Genomic DNA, 20,296 nt, shown 5'->3' with positions numbered 1-20,296 from the left:
CAGACTGGCAGCGCGGACGACCAACTGCTTGGAAGCCTCTTGCCTACCAGCTTTACGAATCACCAAAGGCACCGCCGGAGTGACATGGCTCAGAACTAATGAGAGCTCGTGCTCCAGTTTCCCGCGGCCCAATCAGAAAGCAACTTCGAGGACGCTTATCCCCACCCACCTAGGACGCAGCCTACTTTCCTACTCGCCATGGGGCTGAGGAGCCCGTACGCGGGCGGTTCGGGCGGGCGCCAATCGCTGTTCCGCTTATAGAGGCCACTACGCCAGGCGAGCCAATAGGCGGGAACGTTACTGAGGGCGGCGCGCAGGCCGGGGCCGGCTGGCGGTGGGGGTGGCCTAAGGGGCGGCTCCGCGGGCTGAGCTGCGCCGCGCCGGCGGGCGCTCCCTTTAGTGGCTGTGAAGCTCCGTTACCGGCGTTGTTCGTGACGCCCGAGGGGCGGCGAGGTTTTTCATTGCGCTCTTCCCCGCCGGGGCAGCCGTTGGTGTGGAGAGGCTTGGGGTGAGCTCTCAGGCTGCCAACTCCCGGCGGCAGGAAATGGCGGATGAATGAGAGACGCTCTGAAGGCAATAAAAACCCTGCCCCGCCTCCCAATTTAGGCAGCAAGGGCCTAGCGCCCTCCCCCCGGGAAGAGACGTGTTTGTGCCCCAGCTCTGGCCCGCTTCCCGGCACTCGCTGGCAGAGGGCTCTGGAAAAAATCCGTCAGGTGAAAGGCCCTTTCCCGCCTCGGGAACGCCGAGCCGCGCCCCGACGGGGAGAACTGCTCAGACCGCCGCTCCGGCCCGGGCGCAGGGCTCGGGCGCCCGCCCAGCCGGAAGGGGCGGGGCGGCGGCGGGCGCCGGCGGCGGCTGCCCGGGGCGGCGGTGCCGGGAGCGGGGCAGCCCGGCGGCGGAGCGGAGATGGCGGACGAGGCGCTCTTCTTGCTGCTGCACAACGAGATGGTGGCGGGGCTGTACCGCGCCGCCGAGCAGGGCGAAGGGGTGAGTGGAGCCGGGGCCGCCCGGGGCGCCGCCCGGCAGCAGCCGGGGTAAAGCGGCGCCGGCGCCTTCTGTCTTGCAGGAGAACGGGCGCTGCACCACCAAGCTGGAGAGCATGGGCTTCCGCGTCGGGCAGGGGCTGATCGAGAGGTGAGTCCCCGCCGCTGCCACAGCCCTGGCCCCTTGCAGTGCCCCGCTTCCTGCTCCCGGGGCAGGGGGTTTGCCTCCGCGTCTGCCTGGAGAGGGCTCTCGCCCCCTCCTTCCCGGCCTGCTGGGGCCCGGAGCGTTCGTCTGCTCGCTGGAGAGCTGCTGGCTGCTTTGGGTGGACTGATGGTTATGCCGTGGATGCGTGCCTCTTGTTAGCCGTTCTGGCCTCCTCTGTTTCGGCATCTCGGTCTTGCGGGGGACCTGTGCTTGAATACCACAGGAGAGTTCTGGAGCGTGTGTTTTCCCAGTGCTTTCCGTCATGGAAGCTGAGAGTATATAGTTATGTTTAACACTTAAGACCTTTCCTAATTGTGCTTTTTGTAGACTTACTTTTGCATCTTCCCTATTTCTGGTACGTTTCACGATTGTCTTCTCTTCATAGTTTATTTCTTAAACATAATTTTATGATTGGCTACTGTATTTCAGTTTTTATAAAGCACTCTCAGCCCTTGGAACTTTGTGGGAAGCACATTGCCTCCTTGTTTCCCCAGGCTCTTTGGAGATGTACAATGACTTGCTGCACATCAAACTTCAGTGCCCTCGTTTTGAGGTTGTGTGGAGACTTGAGCTTCTGAAATCATACTTTCATTGAACAGAGTAGTGCTTTAGTGCCAGATAAAGGGAGAGAATTCTGAAATAAGAGAAAGAGGTCCCCTTTGGGGGAACAGGAACAAGTTTTAAATGTTCATTGCTATGTGTTAGTGCTTTTTCGCATATTTGAAGGACTCTTTCCAAGCAGTAGTATAGGTGTGAGCTTCTTGTTTATCTTCCATTTAGACATCTAGTTGAAGATAAAACTGATGGAGTGCTTTGCATCTTTCTGTACTGCAATTGTCTTTAATAAGCATTTAACTAAAACCATTTATTCTGTCATGTTGCAGGTATTAAGATAACACTATGTTGCTCTTAAGTTTAAAATACTTGATGAATGCAGAGTGATGCTAGAATGATACTGTACAATGGTTGGAAAACTAATGTCTCAGCCTCAAAAGTAATGTTGCATAGTACCATTTTTGTGTATTTTCTTTTTCTGTTTAATCAGTCAAGTTGTGTGTACTTTTATTATTGATATACTTCTCACTTTTCTCTTAGGTTTACAAAAGATACTGCCAGGTTCAAGGATGAATTAGATATTATGAAGTTCATTTGCAAAGATTTTTGGACAACTGTATTCAAAAAACAAATAGATAATCTAAGGACTAATCATCAGGTACTAAGGCTGTAAACTTACAAAGTCAGTAACAGTTTTGAGTTACTAGCGCAGTTTTTGTTTTTCTTGGTCTAGAATGAATTACCTGATAAGAAACCCAACATGTTTTTTATTTGTTTTGTTTAAAAAGCAGGTTCTTAAGTTTCATGTTAGCATGTAGCTTCAGAATACAGTCTAATAATTGCTTGTGATGTCTTTATTGCCACCCTGTTTGAAAATACTGAATGCTTGGAATTTCATATCTGCTGTTGTAGAGTTACAAACTGACAGGACAGTGATTGTTACAGTTAACATGTAAACAGGAACTTTTTTAAATGTATCTCCTTGTAAATTGTAGTAGAAGACTAGAGTGAGAAAGTGACATTGCTTTTTTAACATCTATTTAAATAGAATGGCTGTCTTGAAGTATTTTTTTGTTTATTATTTTGAAGAATATTTACAGTTTTTGGCAGTTGAGAGACTTTGTTGCACTCTACTAAATGTACTTGTATAACAAACAGCTGAAAAACATCCCAAATTTGTGTGACAAATTGGTGACATTGCATTGTATTTATGTCCTTTCCTATATCAACAGCCACAGTTCTTAAAGCAAGATCAAAATAATAGAAGGAACCATTTTACTAGAGTAAAAAAATCTTTTTACTTTCGAATGACTTGGTTTTCTTATGGCCATTTTCCTGTTGTATCAAAGTAGATACAAGGATTGTGCCAAATAAAATAGGTTTGATTTTTCAGTGAGCTGTTTACCAAGTAGTAACTTTAACAGATAGTGATTACCTTAAAAATCTACTTTTGAATTCAAAGAAAGCTGTAGTGTTGATCTTAGGTCTCAATCGTATATGCTGCCTAAATTTAATTTCAAGGGTTACGAAGTTCCAAAGTATCACAGTCAATAGCAAATAAATTAAAATGGCAGGTGTAGGTTAAGCTATACTGTGTTCATACTTAATTTATGAAAATGCATATTGTGGTACAGTATTGTAATGTAGAAAACACTAGACTTTTAATTTGATCATCTGCTGGGTGTTGTTGCCCATATCGCTATTAAAGAAGGAAATTCTCACTGAGTTTGAGAATAAGAATCGAGAATTGCATACCAAATGAAGATTAAGGTTTGAATGTAAAAATCAGCATGCATTTAATATATTAACAAAGACTTTCTAATATGGAACTATTGTTTCTGAGCACTGGAAGGACTCTTCCAAAAACAATGTCAGTAAACTTTTTTTAGGGGTAACTGATGATATTATCTAGGGGTTTTGTTGTTAGCTGACAATTAAGTTTCTTGTTTTGAGATTTTTCATAAGTAAATAATACAATTTAAACTTAAATTTTACATTAAGGCATTTGTGATTTAATTTTTCAACCTGAGGACGTTGATACTGTATCTAAGATATTGATTACATGTTACTGCATAGTCAACTAAAAAACTTTTTTTTTTTTTTAAAAAAACAGGGTATTTATGTCCTTCAAGACAACAAATTTCGTCTCCTGACACAAATGTCTGCAGGAAAGCAGTATTTAGAACATGCACCAAAGGTACCCTTCAATTTTATCCTTGGGATCTACCAGTTTGGTTTTAATTATCTTAATCTATAATCAAATTTTGTAATTGAATGGATGCAAACTCTTCAAAGGGGCAGCTGAAGTATAGTCTCCAAAACCTGTGCTTTTTAGAAATGCACCTTGTTTCGGAACAGTGGATTTGATTTATGGTTTGAGAAATGGTCGTAGTTGTTGTGAAACTTGCTGTTATCATGTCTGAGTTACTTGTGGTAGGAGCTGGTCGGCCACTGTCTGCCACTGTCATGTAAATTCTTTCTCTTTAGAAAGCATGTGCTTTCAGAAGCTTCTTTAAAATTTCCAAAACACGTTTGGAAGATGATATTTGTTACCTAGAACAAGCTTCTGAAATTATATGAAGGTTTGGAAAGACCTTCCACCAGTTAAAAATAGTTTTGAGTGTAGATGCTGAGTTAGGGTGGTAGTTTAGGTAAGTAAAATCAGTGCCTCTGCAGAACCTCTTGTAAAGCATTTTGGTTCAGGTGGATGTAAGAAATGGGGCATTCAGGTCCGTTTTTTGGTTTATTCTTGATCATCTTAGTCATCAAAGTTAAAGGCTACCGTTCTTGGGATTTTTTTTGGTGTTTGCTGAGAAGCTTCTTCTGTTTTGCAACATATATTCTAAATATCTGCAGGCCCTCATATCCTAAGATGCAGCCTGTGCAAGAAATGCTGCCTTGGACTGTTTTTCCTTTGTTGATTGTAATACCAGTTGCTAATTTCAGCCAAGTCCTGGGAGTAATTATTTTAAGGATGCTAAGTTCCTACAGGTTTAATGGAAATAGAAACAAGTGACTCAAGATAGCGCCTCTAACAAGAGAAATCTATATTGCGAGCTCCACTGTACCAAATATTGGAGCTTTCATCTATTAAAGACATGATGAAGTCTCTCAAGCATGGTAGCAAACCCTCCATAGTTTTATGTTGTCCAAGTTTTAAGTCTTGTTCTTGAGTACGTAGTTTCAAGTTTAACTTTGTGTTTAGTATTTAGCATTTACCTGTGGACTAATCAGAGGAGGCCTATCGAATTTGGGAATAAAGAGTATTGTAACAGCTGAAGTTTCATCAATGCCTGCATGTAAGTAGTTCTTGAAGTATTCAATTATTAGCTCACTTGGTAACTTTCCTTATTGGCTTCATCACTGTATAAGCATTTATCAATGTGGGATTATTTTGAAGCTGCTGGTCCATAGGAGTCAGTGTGAGAGAGAAAGTCATTAAGAAAGTTAGAAGGTGAATTCCATGGTTAACTACCCAAGCTGCTCAAGATGGATTTAAAAATTTCCAGACTTCACACAAATTTTAAATTTTGCCGATGAAACTGTTGTGATGAGGGACATAGGTCAACTTAAAGAAAAAAAAAAAACAAAAAACAAGAGAAGAAAGAAAAAGCTGTTCAGCTGGAGTTAAATTTAAATGCTAAATTTAAATAATGGCTAGATTGTTCACGATTAAACTGTAACATTGAAGTTTTCCTTACTATTTTTTCTAACAAAGTGATTACAAAAAATAACTATTTGGAAAAATAACTCTAATGGTGATACTTTGATCTGACTTTGCTTTTTCTTTGCAGGTAAATTCCAGGTGATGATACAGAAGATGTAGAACACATTCAAATCTGGGTATCTCCCTTAAAAATCCTTTGTGGATTCAGCTTTGTACATAGCTTGTAAATTATAGCAGCGTGCAGCACAATTCCAAAATACATAATAAATGTTCATCAAAATAACTTAATGCTATCCGTGTATCTTGGTATGAAATTTATTCTGTAGCAAGGTATTAATGTCCACATGGTTAAAACTGTATGCTCAAAAGCTTTCTGCAAAATATTTCAATTACCAAAACAGCACATATGGAAGACCAGAGGCACATTCTGAGAACAGAGTAACAGCCTGACCAAGAATAAATTGGAGTAAGGAACTGATGTGTTTTGTGTCAGATAACATGAATGCCCCACTGCTGCCTTTCCCTACTCACTGAACTGTGAGGCAGCCATTGCTTTTGTGTTGTTCTGAGGAAGCCATTAGCTCGTGAACCAACAGCCTCGTTAAGGGTGCTTAGGGGAGGCTTAGTTCCTGTGTAGGAATTATATGGAGTGGTAGAAAAGATAATTTATTTCTAAGTAGCTAAACAGTTTCTCCTACCTCCCTAAAATTATCAGTTGTTTTTTTGTCAGAATAATTTTACAGCTAAGGTCATCTATGCTGGCCAAAGGAGGAAAACTGTTTTAGCTTGTTGTGCATAAACTCAGTATTAATATAATTGTTTTTAATTGCTAGCTACAGCTCACTTGTGTAATGAGTGTGTGCAGGAGGGTGATTAGGCCCGCAAGAAGTTACAAAGGCATCACCAAGACTCTTGAGGACATGGGGGTTTACTAGATACTACTTGTTACAAGTTTTGCATAACAATATGTATCTTGCTGTAGGTAACCATGAAAACATCTTTTTGAAACTTTGAGTTTTGCCGAAAGACTTTTCTGTTGGCAAGTTCAAGCCTTATGCTTTCAAATGAATGAGGACAGAAACTTACCGTGTTTATTCAGAAGTGCGAGAATGCCTTGTGATAGTGGTTTGGTTTCTACTTTGAGACCAGAAAATAACAGGCTAACTAGAAAAGCTAACATGTTAAAACAGCACCTTTCAATTGTTGTAACCGCTCCCCTGGTTGGGAAAAGGGTATGTTGTCTAGTTGCATGGTGGGCAAGAATAGTGGAAGCTGTTCTCCCCTAAGCTCTAGGGAAGGTCTTAAGTTTGTAATAGATCAAGCCTTTTCTAGATAGCTATTACAAGCTAGCAAGCTATAGATTCTAAATGTGATAACCAGGGGTTTATTACACTTGAGCTTAAGAAGTGACCAAATTCTGATCTTTTCAGGTACTGTGAATGCTAGTTCAGGTTTGTTGTAGCTGAATAACTCGACAGTTCTAGGAAACATCTAGAGCAGAACTTGAAGTACCAGAAAGCTGTCCCACTGTGTGTAGAACTAGCAAAGATGAAAGTAACTACAGGAGTTAGAGCAGTTGGTGGGGATCAGCTGTTTGACTGGGAATGCTGGGTTCTCATACTGGTAGTTTGCAGGAAGGCTGGGGTGGTTGTTCACCTTGAACTCAGATTTGCTTGAAACTAGTGCTAGGGAATTAGCTAATTAAGGATTCTTGTATGTCATGGGTTCTCCAGTTGCCCACTCATCCTGCTTTAAACATGCTGAAAATGTTACTAAACATAACTTGTACTATATGTCTATTCAAAGGACATTCCAGTGTCATCACATTTTAGGAATCTGCTCTGTGGTAGACGTTCAGTATCAACACATACAGAACCACCATTCCTTCCAACTCCAGAATTAAAACTAGTAGTTATTGTAATTCACTTTTTCACTTGACAGTTAAGACTGCCATTCCACATGCAAAAGTGCCAATCAGTCACATATACTAAAGGTTTATCAATAACTGGTTGGGTTTAATGATTATGATTAATAGTGAGGGGAGGGACTTACAGTCTATAATAGACAGAGATGTCAGTTAATACCATGTATCAGTTTGCTGCTGTCAGCAGAATTGTTCTTTTAACAGGCATTTTTAATTATTGAAGATAATTAGAATGAGGGAGTCATGTATGTACCAAACAGACGCTGAGACTCTTGGTGAAGCACTTCATGTTAAATAGACAAATAGGTGAGCTAACATATGTCAAGATACCATACAGAAAATACATTTGTTCATTCTATGTCATCAATGTTTCTATTAAATCAGGTGTGCAATTTTCACTGGTTTCTGCAACTGTTTACTAAGAAACAGTATTACTACTCAGGAAATAGTAATGTTTTTGGTTTAGTAAAAATAATTGTTTCAGTAACTTCTTGGCTGTAGTTTAATTGTTTAGCAGTGCTTCAGCTCAGGAACCAAAGCTTGAAAAAACACATTCAGTCCTTGTGTAAATTTCTATAGTAAGGTTGCTGTTAAATAGTATGAAGAATGAGAAAAGTCACAATGTTTAAGTACACTCTTTAAAATGCTTCAGTTTTATTAAAAAAACGCTCTCAGGAGGTGTGTGTTAAAGAACAATCAGTTGTAATGTAGCCTTAGACTTCACCTAATAGCAGAGTCCACATGATTACTCAGTTGGTAGATGACAGAAATTTCTAACCAAGAACACAGTTTACAGAGACAGTAGTGTGAGATGATGCCAGACACTTCACTGACCATTTCACAGTGATGGTGATATTGGAGACATTGACAGTCTCATGCTAAACTCAGTTTAAGTTATTTATAGCTGTCCCAAATGCATTACCAGGAGGGTGTTCTGAACAGCCTGTATAGTACTTCAGGTCTGAACCATGCAGTGTCATGCTGTTAACTCTGATAATGCCCTTTCTACTATGGCAATGCAAAATGCTTGATATTCTCAAACCAGTCTAGGAAGGCTCATCAGCCAAGTCACGTTGATCGAAGTACCTAGTGGAGAGAATCGGAATACCGTAAGAAACCTCTAATGCAACATACTCCTTACTTTCTAGGTGGTCTTTTAGTGTTTCTATCATTAATTATAACTTTCCAGTTCAAGGGGCTCATCTGAGGAAACCAATAAATTTACTTACTCTTAGGTTTATCTTAAATCCTCTTAGCTAAGTATATTTGCTACATAGGCCCAAGTTACTTTGACTGACTTCCACTTTAAAAGAATCTAGGTTAGGCCAAGAGCAATCACACATTTATTCTGGACATACTTTACTGGTGTAGGTATGCAAGTCAAATTACCTGCTAACTAAGCAGATTATCAAATTCAGAGCTGATATTTGCTCTTCATTCTTGTTCTCCTGGAAGAGAAATAAATCTTAGAACAGTTTTGTTGTTACCTGTGTCAAATAGAAAAGCTGTTATATGCCATGTTACATGCTTGCAGTCTTCCCTTAATTCTTGAGCAAACTTGGGACATGCAGAATTACTTACCAGGACTTCAAGAACTGAAAAATCATCCCCCTAATAATTTGCCAAGTCCTTTGCACAATGCTGTATTAAATCTTACCTCTAGTATTCTGACTTCTGAGCATCGTCTTGCCAGCTGTCGAATAAGGGAGTGAGCTTCAGGTAGCAAAGGTTTTTCAAGGCATGCCAACAGTGCATAAAGCCATCTACCCTGTGTTGAATTCAAATAACAAATTTTTAATTATGAGCATTTCCTTGAAGTTTCATGCCATTCTTGTTATATAGAACAGGCCTAGCGTGGAGGTCTCAAATGAAATTGCATTTAAGAGCTACTGCTAGAATTGAAAAGTTTGAAAGCCAGATTAGACACTATGCAGTAGAATTTTGTGCCTCTGGATAAGGTGCTTGTGAGCAGTACTCCTGGATTTCGTGATAATTTTTGTAATACTGTCTAAGATAGAAATTAATACAGCTTACACTATTTAAGTCTGAGGGAAGGATTATTTTAGTAATATCTAAAGATTATTAATTACCTATTTATTTTTAACTTCACAACCTGTGGAAAAACATTCCGGGAGAGTGAATGTACCAAGTCTGATCTCTGTGGAATTAATGCTCTTAGATCAGCTTTAAGATTTGCACCACTGTGAAAACACGTCCTTTCCATTTTACTTCACTGAATTCTTACAAACGTAACTTCTGCTACCACTCTAACCTTTTAAATTCCAGTGTCTAGTGGCTTTCATTATAAGAATAAACTAACAGTCAATGTGCACATTCTCTGCAGCATATTGGTTAAAAAAGGAAAGTCGTACACAAAATGACAGAACATGAAAAGCCTTTGACTCAAAAGCAGCGAAACTGTGTTTAGTATTATGGAAGTAATTTTTTGTTACTGTCATGCGTCATGGTACTGAATGAGATGAGCTGCATCCACCAAGGTCTTTTGTAGATGCTACTGCGTTGTGGTCAAACTCCATGCTAACATACCCCGTCAATCAGAATTTTTTCCCGAGTTTGATTTGTCTCCACACTACTGCAGCTAAGCTTTCTGGTCTGGGCTGCACGTGAAAAGATTAAACATGTCTTCGGCAGCACACTGTTGTGCATCTCCAAACTAAAAGGGAGGTGTCAGTAAATAGCGTGCAGCACCCTGACAGGTTAAACTGGACAGAACCAAAGCTGCTGCAGTCTGACCCTCTTCTCTCCATAGTGCCAATACTCACCCAACCTTGTAGTTTAAGTTAGTGTGGGGAGAAATAAAACGGGAGGGAGTTTTGGCAGCATCTGACAGATCTGTAACTGTTTTGTAATTTGCCTTCCAAAAAGTTCTGTGAATACTCATTTTAGTATCTAATCAAGACAGTTTTGAAAGTAGACGCATGTATCATATTCAGTTAGAGAACTCTTTAGAAATTAAAATCATTGAGCAATGAATCCCCTGTCTAATGCATTCATGTGCAAGTAGTTAGAATAAATTAAAAATTACCAGTTCTGGAGTAAATCTTTTCTCTCCAAACCAGCTTATCAGGTGTTCTAAGACACTGGTTACTGTTGCCTTCAAAAGAGGAACAGAAAGAGACAATACAATACCTGCAATGTTTTGTTTTGCCGTCCTTCTACCCAAAGGATTATATTACATAAAAAGCAACGTGTTTTTTAAAAAAATACACACATGTATTTCTACTCCACTGTGATACTATATGGTATTTATTCCAGGTTGAAGTTACATATAAGGGTAAAGTAAGTGCTAAAGCACCAGTTCCTGGAAAGAACTTTATATAAAATGAAGTAATTTTCTGTGTTAACAAAAAGTTATGGATAAGTAACTCCAGATTCGTCAAGAGGCATCACGCTCACTGGTTGTTTCTGTATAAAGGTGACTAGTGGGAAACATAGTAGTAAAGGAAAGATAAGTGTGATTCTTCCAGCCTTGCAATGTATGTAAGAGTTCACAATCACATGAAGGACTGCACTTGAAACACTAAAGAAGAAATATTAAAAAACTGTCAAGCATCTAATGGGGCATTAAGCAAAAATTCAAATGTTAACTGTAGAGAAATTAGAAGCACAGAATACTCTTAAAACTAGTCATGATAAATGTTCACTAGTAAAGCTGAAGGTGAGATAATGGTTACGTGTTTTCCTTCTAAGCGTACAATGAGTAGCAGTTGTAATAAACAATTGCCTACTCCAGCAGAGAAAAACAGGTAGGACTTCTGCAACAGATGATTCTAAGAGCTAAGCTTACCTGATTCATTCTGCTGACAATACTTAGCAAAGGGGGAAAGCCCACCTGAAAAAATAAAGTCGGAAAATACAGACATTATCATAAACATTTTTGTTCTAATTTAGAATGTGCTAACATTTTAATGTGATGCTCAGATGTATTGATTTGAAAGTCTGTTCTGAGCTTTGAAATCTGTTAAAAATAATCTTTGATCAAGTTCAATATAAGGTCCAGACATATTCGGTATCAAAGAACCTTGCTTTTTTACTGTTATTTGTTAAAGTTTTGGTTTTTTTTCAAAATGATGCAGTGAAGGGCATGTTTATAGGATAGTATGTATGAGGAGAGGAACCAGATATCACCATTCAACAAAACACTAAAACAGACTGCAGAAAGCTTTCTGTTCAGTTCAGTAAGCTTTAGCTGATAACAGATGAAGGAACTCTTCAACTTTTTGACTGAAGGAATAGACTGGTTCTCTGTTTCTCTAAAAGGAAAGAAAAATGGGATTTTCTGGGCTCACCAGAAAGCCTACTTTCTATTCAGCACAAATTAGTAATAAATAGTAGGATTGTTTCTGGCAGTTATTCTTGAAAATAGCATCTGAAAATTAAATAGAAGTTTATACTCACCTTTATGTAATCAATTCCTAGATTTTCATTATCAGATAGTGCATCTACTTCTGAGTATACTCTTTCACCCAGGCAGAACTTCTTCCAGCCTTCTTCATCCTCTGATTTTGGCTGAAGTAAATAAAAACAGGTGAAAACTGTGAAATATTGCTATTTTCAAGACACTGAAGAAAAGACTTGATAATATTCACAAGTTGTTGCATTAAGCTGTAAAGCAAGATTAACCATGGATTTAATGACTGGAAAAAAAAAAAAAAAAGAAACCACAATACCGTTATGAATTCTACTCACCATAGTAACATTGCTGTCCAAATGTTGTGACCGCCAGTGATTTCTGTGCTTGTTCAGACTCTGAGTAATTAAAACAAAGCCAAATCACAGATTAACTTTGCAGTTATTTTATTACAGCCATAATTGTTCTTCATTGTTCTTAAAATGTGTAAAGTATATTTGATGATGTTCTGTAAATCAGTAGATGCATAACTGGCTAAATATTTCTTACACTGCACCCCCCCCCCCCATCCAATTGTTACTGTAGCAGTAAAAATGACCACTAAATACACAGGTTACAGTAGCTGATGCACAGTGTTTGAACAAGTGACTTCGGATGCTCTTTTTTCTCTTAAGTATTTTTCAGGATATTCTTGTATTTCACAGTGTTAATTCTGGCACAGGTGAGAGGACAATTGATTTGTTTATAAAAGAAGTATCTGTACAGTGAATATGCCTTTAGATGTCAGTTTCCTTAGTTCTATTAAAACCTTGGATTATGCCTAATGTACAGTATGCAATGTGGTACCTTGTAGAAATAGGGGCTAGCTCTGTTAATGTTTGCAATGTATAGATGCAGTAGTACAGATCTCCACCTTCACTGATTTATGTCCCTGAACAAACAGGGTAAATGAGCTCATGCAAAGTTCAGTGCTACAGCAGCTTCAGTGCAGCTGGTTATACTTCAGTTACTTGAGGTATTCCTCCAGTGCAGTATCAGTGCACTGCAAATATGCTTTCCGCAGTACTGGTGTCATAAACAATCTCTACCTACATCTTTATTACGTTTTGCATTTCATCCTGTTTGAACTGTGGACAGAGAGAGCCTGCTCAATTCTCCATATTTGTTCTGTTATTTCAGAGCAGGGTGCAAATGCAGTAGATTTAAGTCTGTGCTAACACTAACATCACAGGGATTTTTGTCATCCCTCAGCTACTCTCTGTCAATTTAATCTAAATACTGACAAGTACTTTTGCTGAAGTTGAAATTTTTTTTTAACACACAACTCTTTCCAACACTTTTATCAGAGGTTTAAAAGCCACACAGTATCTACTCAGTTCTTCTTGAAGAATGCAAATGGTTTGCTGCCAAACATCTGTCCTTACCATAAAGTCATAACATTTCTATACTATATATAAGGTTGTCCCCCATAAAGCACAGATATGTTCTGTCTAAAACAGTGCAAGTCCCCTCATGCACACCATTTTGTACCTGACGAACTGCTGAGAAATTGGCCACTTGCTGCTGCTGCCATCTAAGCGTTGGAGAGTATCCTTCAGGAGCAGGCTGACATCCGGAAATCTAAGAAAACACTGGCAATAATTATAATGTAAAGAAAGCTTTATAAAAAGAATCCTTGAGAACAAGAGAATCAGTAAGTGTTTACTATCAGATAAATTACATCCTTTAAATCTTAATTTAAGAAAGGTAATTTCATGACCACATCTAAGACTGACATAACGGTTTAGACAAAATTTTTCTGTTTGACTCTTCTCTTACACCAATATGAAGGAAAACTAGGTGTCAGAGCATGATTTAAGGTCATCTTTTTAGCAGTTCTGCCATAATTTCCCTGTTTATAAAAAGCGGGGTGCTGTTCCGTTATCCTGGACAGAGGCTATGAATGTTAGGCATTCTACTTGCCAAGATAGTAAGATGAAGACATAAGGCCACAGAAATATCTTTTAGGAAATTAACCCTGACAGTAAGTAAATATAACCTCTTTAAAGAATATCATGAAAGATTTATTAAAATAAAAATCACAAACCAAACAACAAATAGACGAATCCTACAAATGTTTAAGAATGCCACTAGAGATGAGACAAAGAGAACGGTCACAGAAGTTACATGGTCATATATTGGTACTAGAAACTTCCCTTGAGCAATCTAGGAGTAAAATTTCAGACTACACAGATTTCACTAGAAAAAGGCAAACTTGGTCTCTTGAACTATTTGAAAGTAGATTAAAAACCAAGCTGTCAGGGCAATGTGACAACTGAAAAATCTGCTTGGGAGTTTAAGAAAAATTCTGATAAAATATTCCACCAAAAAGGAAAGCAGTACTAGAATTTCATCTAGCTTTAGTAAAGATTAGCTGCACTTACTACTCTTACCATAGATATATACTTAAACCTAAATATAGGTATGGATATATCTTTCTTCTAAAGTGTATGCAGGTTTTATGATTAAGTATTTGTAAAATTCAGTGCAACACTTAATTTCCTCTGACAGTAAAATAGTCTGCTGTTTATCAAATAGTATGGATATTCTCAATTTAAATTGGTTATAAAGACTGCTGTTTGCCAGCAGATGGGGTTTCTTCAAAGCTGGACATATTTAATTCTGTAGATTATGTTAAAATCCAGTAGTTATGCCAACCACTCCCCCCAATTAGTACAAACATTGTATTAACAACTTTCCTCTTAATTTTTTTCCTCTCAAAACATGTAAAAGCTCTCAAACTTACAGAAATGTTTACTGTCTGCTTCTTTCTCAATTTTTTGGGGTCTATTTGTGCCACAACCACATCTGGGCATCGAGCCGCTTCAATCCTATGGAAAACAAACAAACAAACAAAATCTAGTGGCTGTATATTTTCTTTTTTTTTTTTTTTTTTTTGTAACAGGTAGTTAGTTCTATGCCTGATGCCCCTGAAATACCGCACCTGTGGAAACCTGCTGCTATGTAAAACGCTATACTCGCGACTCTTAGGGAAGGTTTGACTGGAGAGTTACAGATCAGGCCTCCTCAGCTTCTCCGCGCCCGGCCCGGCCTCCTGGAAGGCTGCTGACACCCCAACCTGCAGGAAGGGCGGCAGCGCCTGCCGGTGCGGAGGGCCAGGCACCGGGCCTCCGGCTTTCGGTGGAAACCAGAGCAGCCGCGGGCCTGCCGAGGGCAGCGCTGGGGAAGGGGCAGCCCCGGGTTTAGGCCCCGGGAGCACTGGGGGAGCAGCTCCTCTGGCTGCGGCCGGTAGGTTAACGGCACAGCCGCCCTCGCTCGGCCCCGGCACCACCGGCCCTTCCGCCCCGCCACTCACTGGACGCGCTTCAGGTACTCCTGGGGCGTCCTGGGAGGCACCGTGGGGTCGAAGTCCTCAGCCAAGTCGCAGTCATCCACGGGCAGCAGCCGCGGCATCAGGTCCTCCACGCCCGGCTCCATGCCCGCTCCCCCACGGCCGCGGGCCCCCGGCGGCGGAGCCCGCCGCACCGGGCGCCGCTGGGGCCGCCGCGCAGGCGCGCGGCTCTCGCGAGAGCGGCGGGAACCGCCGGCCCCTCACGGCGAGGACGAGGACGGAGGCGGCGGCCTGCGCTGGGGGCTTCGGCTGCCCTGAAAACCCGGGGAGGGGAATAAAAGGAAATTTGGCCAAAGAGCCCTTCAGAATGTGGTTGTGCCCATTTATTGCCTTGCAAACTAGGCTCATATCTGTGGCAAAGTGGTGTAAACCTTTAATAACCCTTTTTATTTAGGTCCTGTGCCATTTTTCTAATACACCATAGTTTTTGCAAGTAGCTCTTTAAAACTCATACGTTAGTATTTTCTATTCTTCCTCTAGATATCCTGTAATAATAATATTTGTCCCTACCTTTAAATACTTTTGAGACCTATGATTGAAACCAGTTACACAAAAGTTAATTGCTATAAATTTAAAAGGAGTTCTCATTCTGGAAGTGTCGATGCCTGAGCTTTTATTTTGTTGCTGTATGGGTTTATCTAAATGCTATTACATGGGAGTATGCACATGTCAAATCAAAATCAAGGTAGTGTTATCACAAAGGGGGCTGCTTTTCAAGAAAAAGTGGAAGGATAATGCTGTAGTCATTTATACTGTGTATTATGAAACTCCTATTATGGAAAATGTAAATCTGCATATTATTTTTTCTATTAGTTCTGCTGCATACAAAGTCAGTTTAGTGTTACCCAGAATCCACCTAGTAGATCAGAGTAGCTCTAAATACTTCTGACAAAGTTCAAAAAAAGCAATGCTTTTTTTTTCTTTTTCTACAAGGCTGTGTTTTAGCAGTTCTGAACAAACATCTACCCTAACTCCTCCTCTCCAATGGCTTTTGTTTGTTTTAAGGTGTTTCCAAAACCACCTACGTGTAACAGAGAGTTTTAATTCTGAAACCCGGATCTAACATCCTAGTTGAGTATGCAACAGTTGCAGTCACCACTGGAAATAAATCCTGCTTAGCTAAAACTACAGTGATATCTCTGGAAACGCTGACCAATGGTCAAGACAAAAACTTTGGTGAGTCCAGCTGTAAAAAGTTCTCTTCTATTACTTTGGCAATTTTCAGAACTTATTTTTTCTATTTGCCTTGAAGTCAATAACTTTGAACAGAAAGATAATCCATAGATACAGGTATACTTTAAATATACTTTCTATCTTTAGATTACTTTTTCTGGAACTTTCCATTGGTATGTTTTAAATGAAGTAACATATTGTTAATTATTACAGGTAGTCTTACACGGATAATAAAATTGTTCCTAACAAGTTTTACCAACAATGTTGATGCAGTGGTTAGCAAATATGACCCAGTGGCGGAAGAGGAAAAAAAACCTGGAAATTAATATTCTTTCTCCTCAACTGCCTAGGCATTATGGAAGAGTACTTTTCCAAAGGAAGGGTAAGTTGCCATCAGTGGATTTGCACTGCTGACTTAAGAAAAAATAATCTAACACATAAACTAAAAATTCTGCATTAAGGAGAATTAATTGCTTTCAATGAACATTCTAATAATGGGCATTAATAAAATACTTTCTTATAATGAGTATAGACCATGTTAGTATCCTATTTTCTGTTCTTTTTCCTTCCTTTTCTCTGTGGTTTGCACCATCGTAACAGCTGCAAAACATTTATTGAAGCTTAGAGTATTGGATTGAGTCATTATGTAATTAAATGTAATTGTGCTAATGACTAATTAAAAATACTGTATCTTTTATTTGTAGTGAACTTTCAGAGTAGTATACTTTATCGTTCTCCTTTCTTTACTTTTAAATGTCTTTAAATGTCAGTTACCTCTATTTCTCTTGTTGTCTATAGAGTTCATGCTGCAGCTCTGACTTTGGGACTTGCCTCTTTTTGGTGTAACTTTCTGAAAATGTTTTGGAGTATTTGAGTACTTATGAAATCATAACACTGAAATGCTTTCTGTACATCTCTTTGAAGTTTGCCCTGGTGTGGGTTTTTGTTTTTTTTTGTTTTTTTGTTGTTTTTTTTTTACGAACTGAGGTTACCTGTCTTTGGCAAGCTCCTCCTTAATACTTCCACAACTGCCATGAGATTTGTGGACGTGGAAATTTAAAATCCCTCCCTTTAAGTTCTACTTTTGTTTACCTGCTCATGTTTTCAGACTGAAGAGGACGGGCAAACAATACTGGAGATTGTAATGGCACAGAAATCTTATCATAATTTGACACATAAGAAAAGAGGATAAAGATGTTTTAGTCATTTATATTTGGTTGGTGGTCATAGCATGTTTTCAGGGTTGCACTGAAGGGGGATGTGGCAGTCAGCAGAATGTTTTTCAGTCCTCCGCCACGTCCGGATTGGTTGCACTGAGATATCTCAGGAAAGACTGAATTTACTGTTCTAGCCTTCTGTGGCAGGCATGATTCGGGAGTGCCCTGAAACCTAAGCATCCCTGTAACTTGGGTTTGGGGAAAAAAAAAAAAAAAAAAAAAAGATAACCACGCTAACAACAAAAAAAAATGAAACGAAACTGTAGTTATGGTTATGTGATTGTGCGGATAGTAAACTAACATGCTCTATTTTAAAATATTTATAAGCATGAGGTAAAGCACTGTCTCAGGCTAAAAGCCAACAGGAATATAATTTCAATGTATTTTTTTCCCCGCCAGCAGCGAGCAGAGCAGCCGCGGAGCCCGGCAGCCCCGGGCCGGGGCGCGGCCGGCGCCGGCAGCCGCCGCACAGGCACAGCCCGAGGGTAGAGCGGGCAACCCCCCCGCCCGTGGCCGCGACGCCTCCTTTCCCGAACGGTTTTAGGGGCGAGGCTGAGGCCAAACGATCTTTAGGAGAAATCTGAGAGACCCAAAGGGAAGAGGACATAGACACGCGCGGAAGGAGGAGCCCTCAGGGCGGTGAAGGTCAGCCGTGGGGGGGGACGGACGCCCGGCCGGGGGGGGGCGGGAGCGGGGGGGCCTCTTCCAGCGCCGGGGGGGAGGGTGGGGGGAGCGGCGGAGCTCAGCCCGGCCCCCGCCCCGGCCCGCCGCTCTCTGCCCCTTGACGTGGCGCGGACTCTCCCATCAGCCATGTTGGCTGCGTCGGCAGCGCTGGGGCGGCTGCGTGCGGGCGGGGGGAGAGCGAGAGAGGCGGCGGCGGCGGCGGCCGGGACGCGGGGTGAGCGGTGAGCGGGCAGGGCGGGGGCTGAGGGGGGGAGCGAGAGCTGGGGGGGTGCCGCGGGGAGGAGAGTCCTGTGGGGGCAGCCCCGCTCCCCGCGCAGCGTGGGTGCGGGGGGACACCCCTGCCCTCGGGCCGTGGGGCCCCCGCCCGGCTGCTGTGCCCGGAGGGAGCGCGGTGGGGGAGCTCCCCACCGCCCCTCGAGAGGCTTGGGGCGATCACGCCGCCCTCCGTGGCGGGGTGTGTGTGTGTGGGGGGGGGGGAGGGGATCCCCGGGGGGCCTTGAAGCGTCTGTCGGGACCCCCGGGCGGCCCGGAGGGGCCGGGGATGCCGCCGGCGGCAGGTCAGCGCTGCCCGCGGCCTCCCGGGCCCCGGACCGCGGGTGGGTGCGCCCACGCTGGCCGCCGCGCTGGAGCCCTGACCGCTCTGGCAGGGGTGCCTTGCCATACAGGTAAAGCTACAAAAAAATCGGGTTTAGGCTGGCCCTGTTGCGTTTGAATATGTGTTTTTTTTGTTTGTTTGTTTTTTTTTTTTTTTTTTTTTTTTTTTTAATTTAGGTGGGTTATTACATACACTGGTAGTTTAAAAAAGAAAAAAAGTCCTCAGCGAACAAAACTGGGAAAGCAGGTTTGGAGGATGGCTGTGTTTGAGTAGTGAAAATTAAATTCTTAGGTTGTCAGTTTGACAACTCGCAGTTGCTTTAGATAAATACTAAGTTATTCTCATATACTTGAGTTCCTCCTTGGAACCGAAATAGATTTGTGTCTGAAATACAGATTTTGGCATTAAAAAATAATTAAAGGCCTGTTATGTTAGTGCATAATAAACTGAAAGAATAGGTTTGTTGTAGGAAAAGTGCACAGTGAACTGTACCAATTTAGTGATATTTAAATACATAGCCATATGAGGGACTCTGATCTCTCTATCCTGGAACTCTGAAAATGCTGTCTAGAGAAACACTTTGATTTTGTTGTATCTGCTTCCAAGGATTAATGGATATTATTTTGGTGATCTTCTATTTTGGGACACATTTACATGTGGTGTGTAAATGTTTACAGGTGCTGAGATGGAGGAGGAGCTTTTAGAATAGTCTGTTTTGAAGAAACTATCATTACTGTTTGCAGTTGCTTATGTAATGTAATTTCAAAGTAATGTATTTCCAAACTGTTTATTCAGTTGTAGGATAGCTTTCTGAATGGTATATCAAGCATGTTTGATATGTGTAATGCTTAGAAAATGTTAACTGTACTGTTGTATGTAGTCACAGTGATTACATAAATACTGTTATTTAGATGAGAACTGAGTCTTCATATTCAGGTGTAGTCAGCCTGTGATTCTAAGTTGTGGTTTCTTGGTGTGACACGGAGTGATACTGTCACGGTACAGGGATGTGAGATACGTACGGCCTCAGCAGCAGGAGGAGGGAGGCAAGCCAGGAAGGGGCTGTGGGTCTGATGTGGATGTCCTCTTCTGCCGCAAAGTTAAAGCAGTGACACCCCAACATGGGAGCTGTGGCTGTTCGGCTGCTCTGAAAATCACTTCTCTGGGGTTTTCTGAGGTGGGCAATACATATTTTATGGCATTCAGGTGTATGAAGTTTGGTATGTAATTTGTAGGTCAGGCGGGTTTGCTGCTCTGGTCTCTTCTCCACACCTAACTCAGAAAATGTGTCTGGGTAGCTATAACAGCTCTCAAAACTGAATGTAACTTGTCAAACAATGAGTTTCATATTTGGTGTATGATGAAATATGTAAGCATTATTGGCTTTTGGAAACAAAGGAAAGGGTATAAGAAAAGGTGGAAGAAAATTTGATTATTAGCAGGTTCTGCCTGCTGAATAGGAAATACATATATTACTAGTAAGTAACAGTATTTAACTCAGTAAATCCAATAAATCTTTTATGTATGTAT

The 20,296-nt window shown here is 41.2% G+C and overlaps 3 protein-coding genes across 6 annotated transcripts in view; 2 read left to right on the top strand and 1 right to left on the bottom strand.

Moving 5' to 3' along the window:
• The first annotated feature begins 8 nt into the window (after positions 1-8).
• On the top strand, positions 9-5,693 carry TRAPPC6B (trafficking protein particle complex subunit 6B). Of its 2 annotated transcripts, XM_033008636.2 has the most exons (6): positions 186-987; positions 1,067-1,134; positions 2,284-2,401; positions 3,857-3,940; positions 4,949-5,042; positions 5,538-5,693. In XM_033008636.2, the coding sequence occupies exons 1-6, from the start codon at positions 907-909 to the stop codon at positions 5,567-5,569; spliced, it is 477 nt and encodes a 158-aa protein (XP_032864527.1). In that variant the 5' UTR covers positions 186-906; the 3' UTR covers positions 5,570-5,693. The 2 variants fall into 2 exon arrangements, with proteins under 2 accessions (XP_042646618.1, XP_032864527.1); XM_042790684.1 differs by lacking the exons at positions 1,067-1,134; positions 3,857-3,940; positions 4,949-5,042; positions 5,538-5,693 and having other exon boundaries at positions 9-987; positions 2,284-2,386.
• A 2,265-nt stretch (positions 5,694-7,958) lies between these two features.
• On the bottom strand, positions 7,959-15,267 carry GEMIN2 (gem nuclear organelle associated protein 2). The gene is made up of 10 exons (XM_033008635.2): positions 15,062-15,267; positions 14,492-14,576; positions 13,237-13,326; positions 12,045-12,104; positions 11,754-11,864; positions 11,143-11,187; positions 10,381-10,449; positions 8,992-9,102; positions 8,724-8,782; positions 7,959-8,420 (listed from the first exon to the last, which is right to left on the bottom strand). Exons 1-10 carry the CDS (start codon positions 15,181-15,183, stop codon positions 8,381-8,383), a joined length of 792 nt encoding a protein of 263 aa, XP_032864526.1. The 5' UTR covers positions 15,184-15,267; the 3' UTR covers positions 7,959-8,380.
• Positions 15,268-17,809: 2,542 nt separating this feature from the next.
• Positions 17,810-20,296, top strand: part of SEC23A (SEC23 homolog A, COPII coat complex component) — a 28,120-nt gene continuing 25,633 nt past the window's right edge. The window contains exon 1 of one of the 3 annotated variants that reach the window (XM_042791023.1): positions 17,810-18,132. The gene's annotated coding sequence lies outside the window, so the exon portion shown is untranslated. Of the gene's footprint in view, positions 18,133-18,261; positions 18,393-20,296 lie in introns of those variants that run through there. The other 2 variants (XM_042791024.1, XM_042791025.1) reach the window with 2 other exon arrangements.

Source organism: Tyto alba, unplaced genomic scaffold (genome assembly GCF_018691265.1).
Source record: "Tyto alba isolate M040663 unplaced genomic scaffold, T.alba_DEE_v4.0 Super-Scaffold_18, whole genome shotgun sequence".
In the NCBI taxonomy this organism is placed as follows: Eukaryota; Metazoa; Chordata; class Aves; order Strigiformes; family Tytonidae; genus Tyto; species Tyto alba.
Note: the sequence above shows the minus strand (reverse complement) of the source record. Positions and strands in the feature narration are given on the sequence as shown.

Bases quoted from the DNA above. Each gene is read 5' to 3' on its own strand.
- TRAPPC6B (XM_033008636.2), top strand. From the start codon at position 907: ATGGCGGACGAGGCGCTCTTCTTGCTGCTGCACAACGAGATGGTGGCG. The intron at 988-1,066 runs GTGAGTGGAGCC...TCTGTCTTGCAG, and splicing joins CCGCCGAGCAGGGCGAAGGG to GAGAACGGGCGCTGCACCAC. The intron at 1,135-2,283 runs GTGAGTCCCCGC...CTTTTCTCTTAG, and splicing joins GGGCAGGGGCTGATCGAGAG to GTTTACAAAAGATACTGCCA.
- GEMIN2 (XM_033008635.2), bottom strand. From the start codon at position 15,183: ATGGAGCCGGGCGTGGAGGACCTGATGCCGCGGCTGCTGCCCGTGGAT. The intron at 14,577-15,061 runs GTGAGTGGCGGG...TGTTTTCCATAG, and splicing joins GAGTACCTGAAGCGCGTCCA to GATTGAAGCGGCTCGATGCC. The intron at 8,421-8,723 runs GTAATTTGACTT...TCTCTCCACTAG, and splicing joins ATAATCTGCTTAGTTAGCAG to GTACTTCGATCAACGTGACT.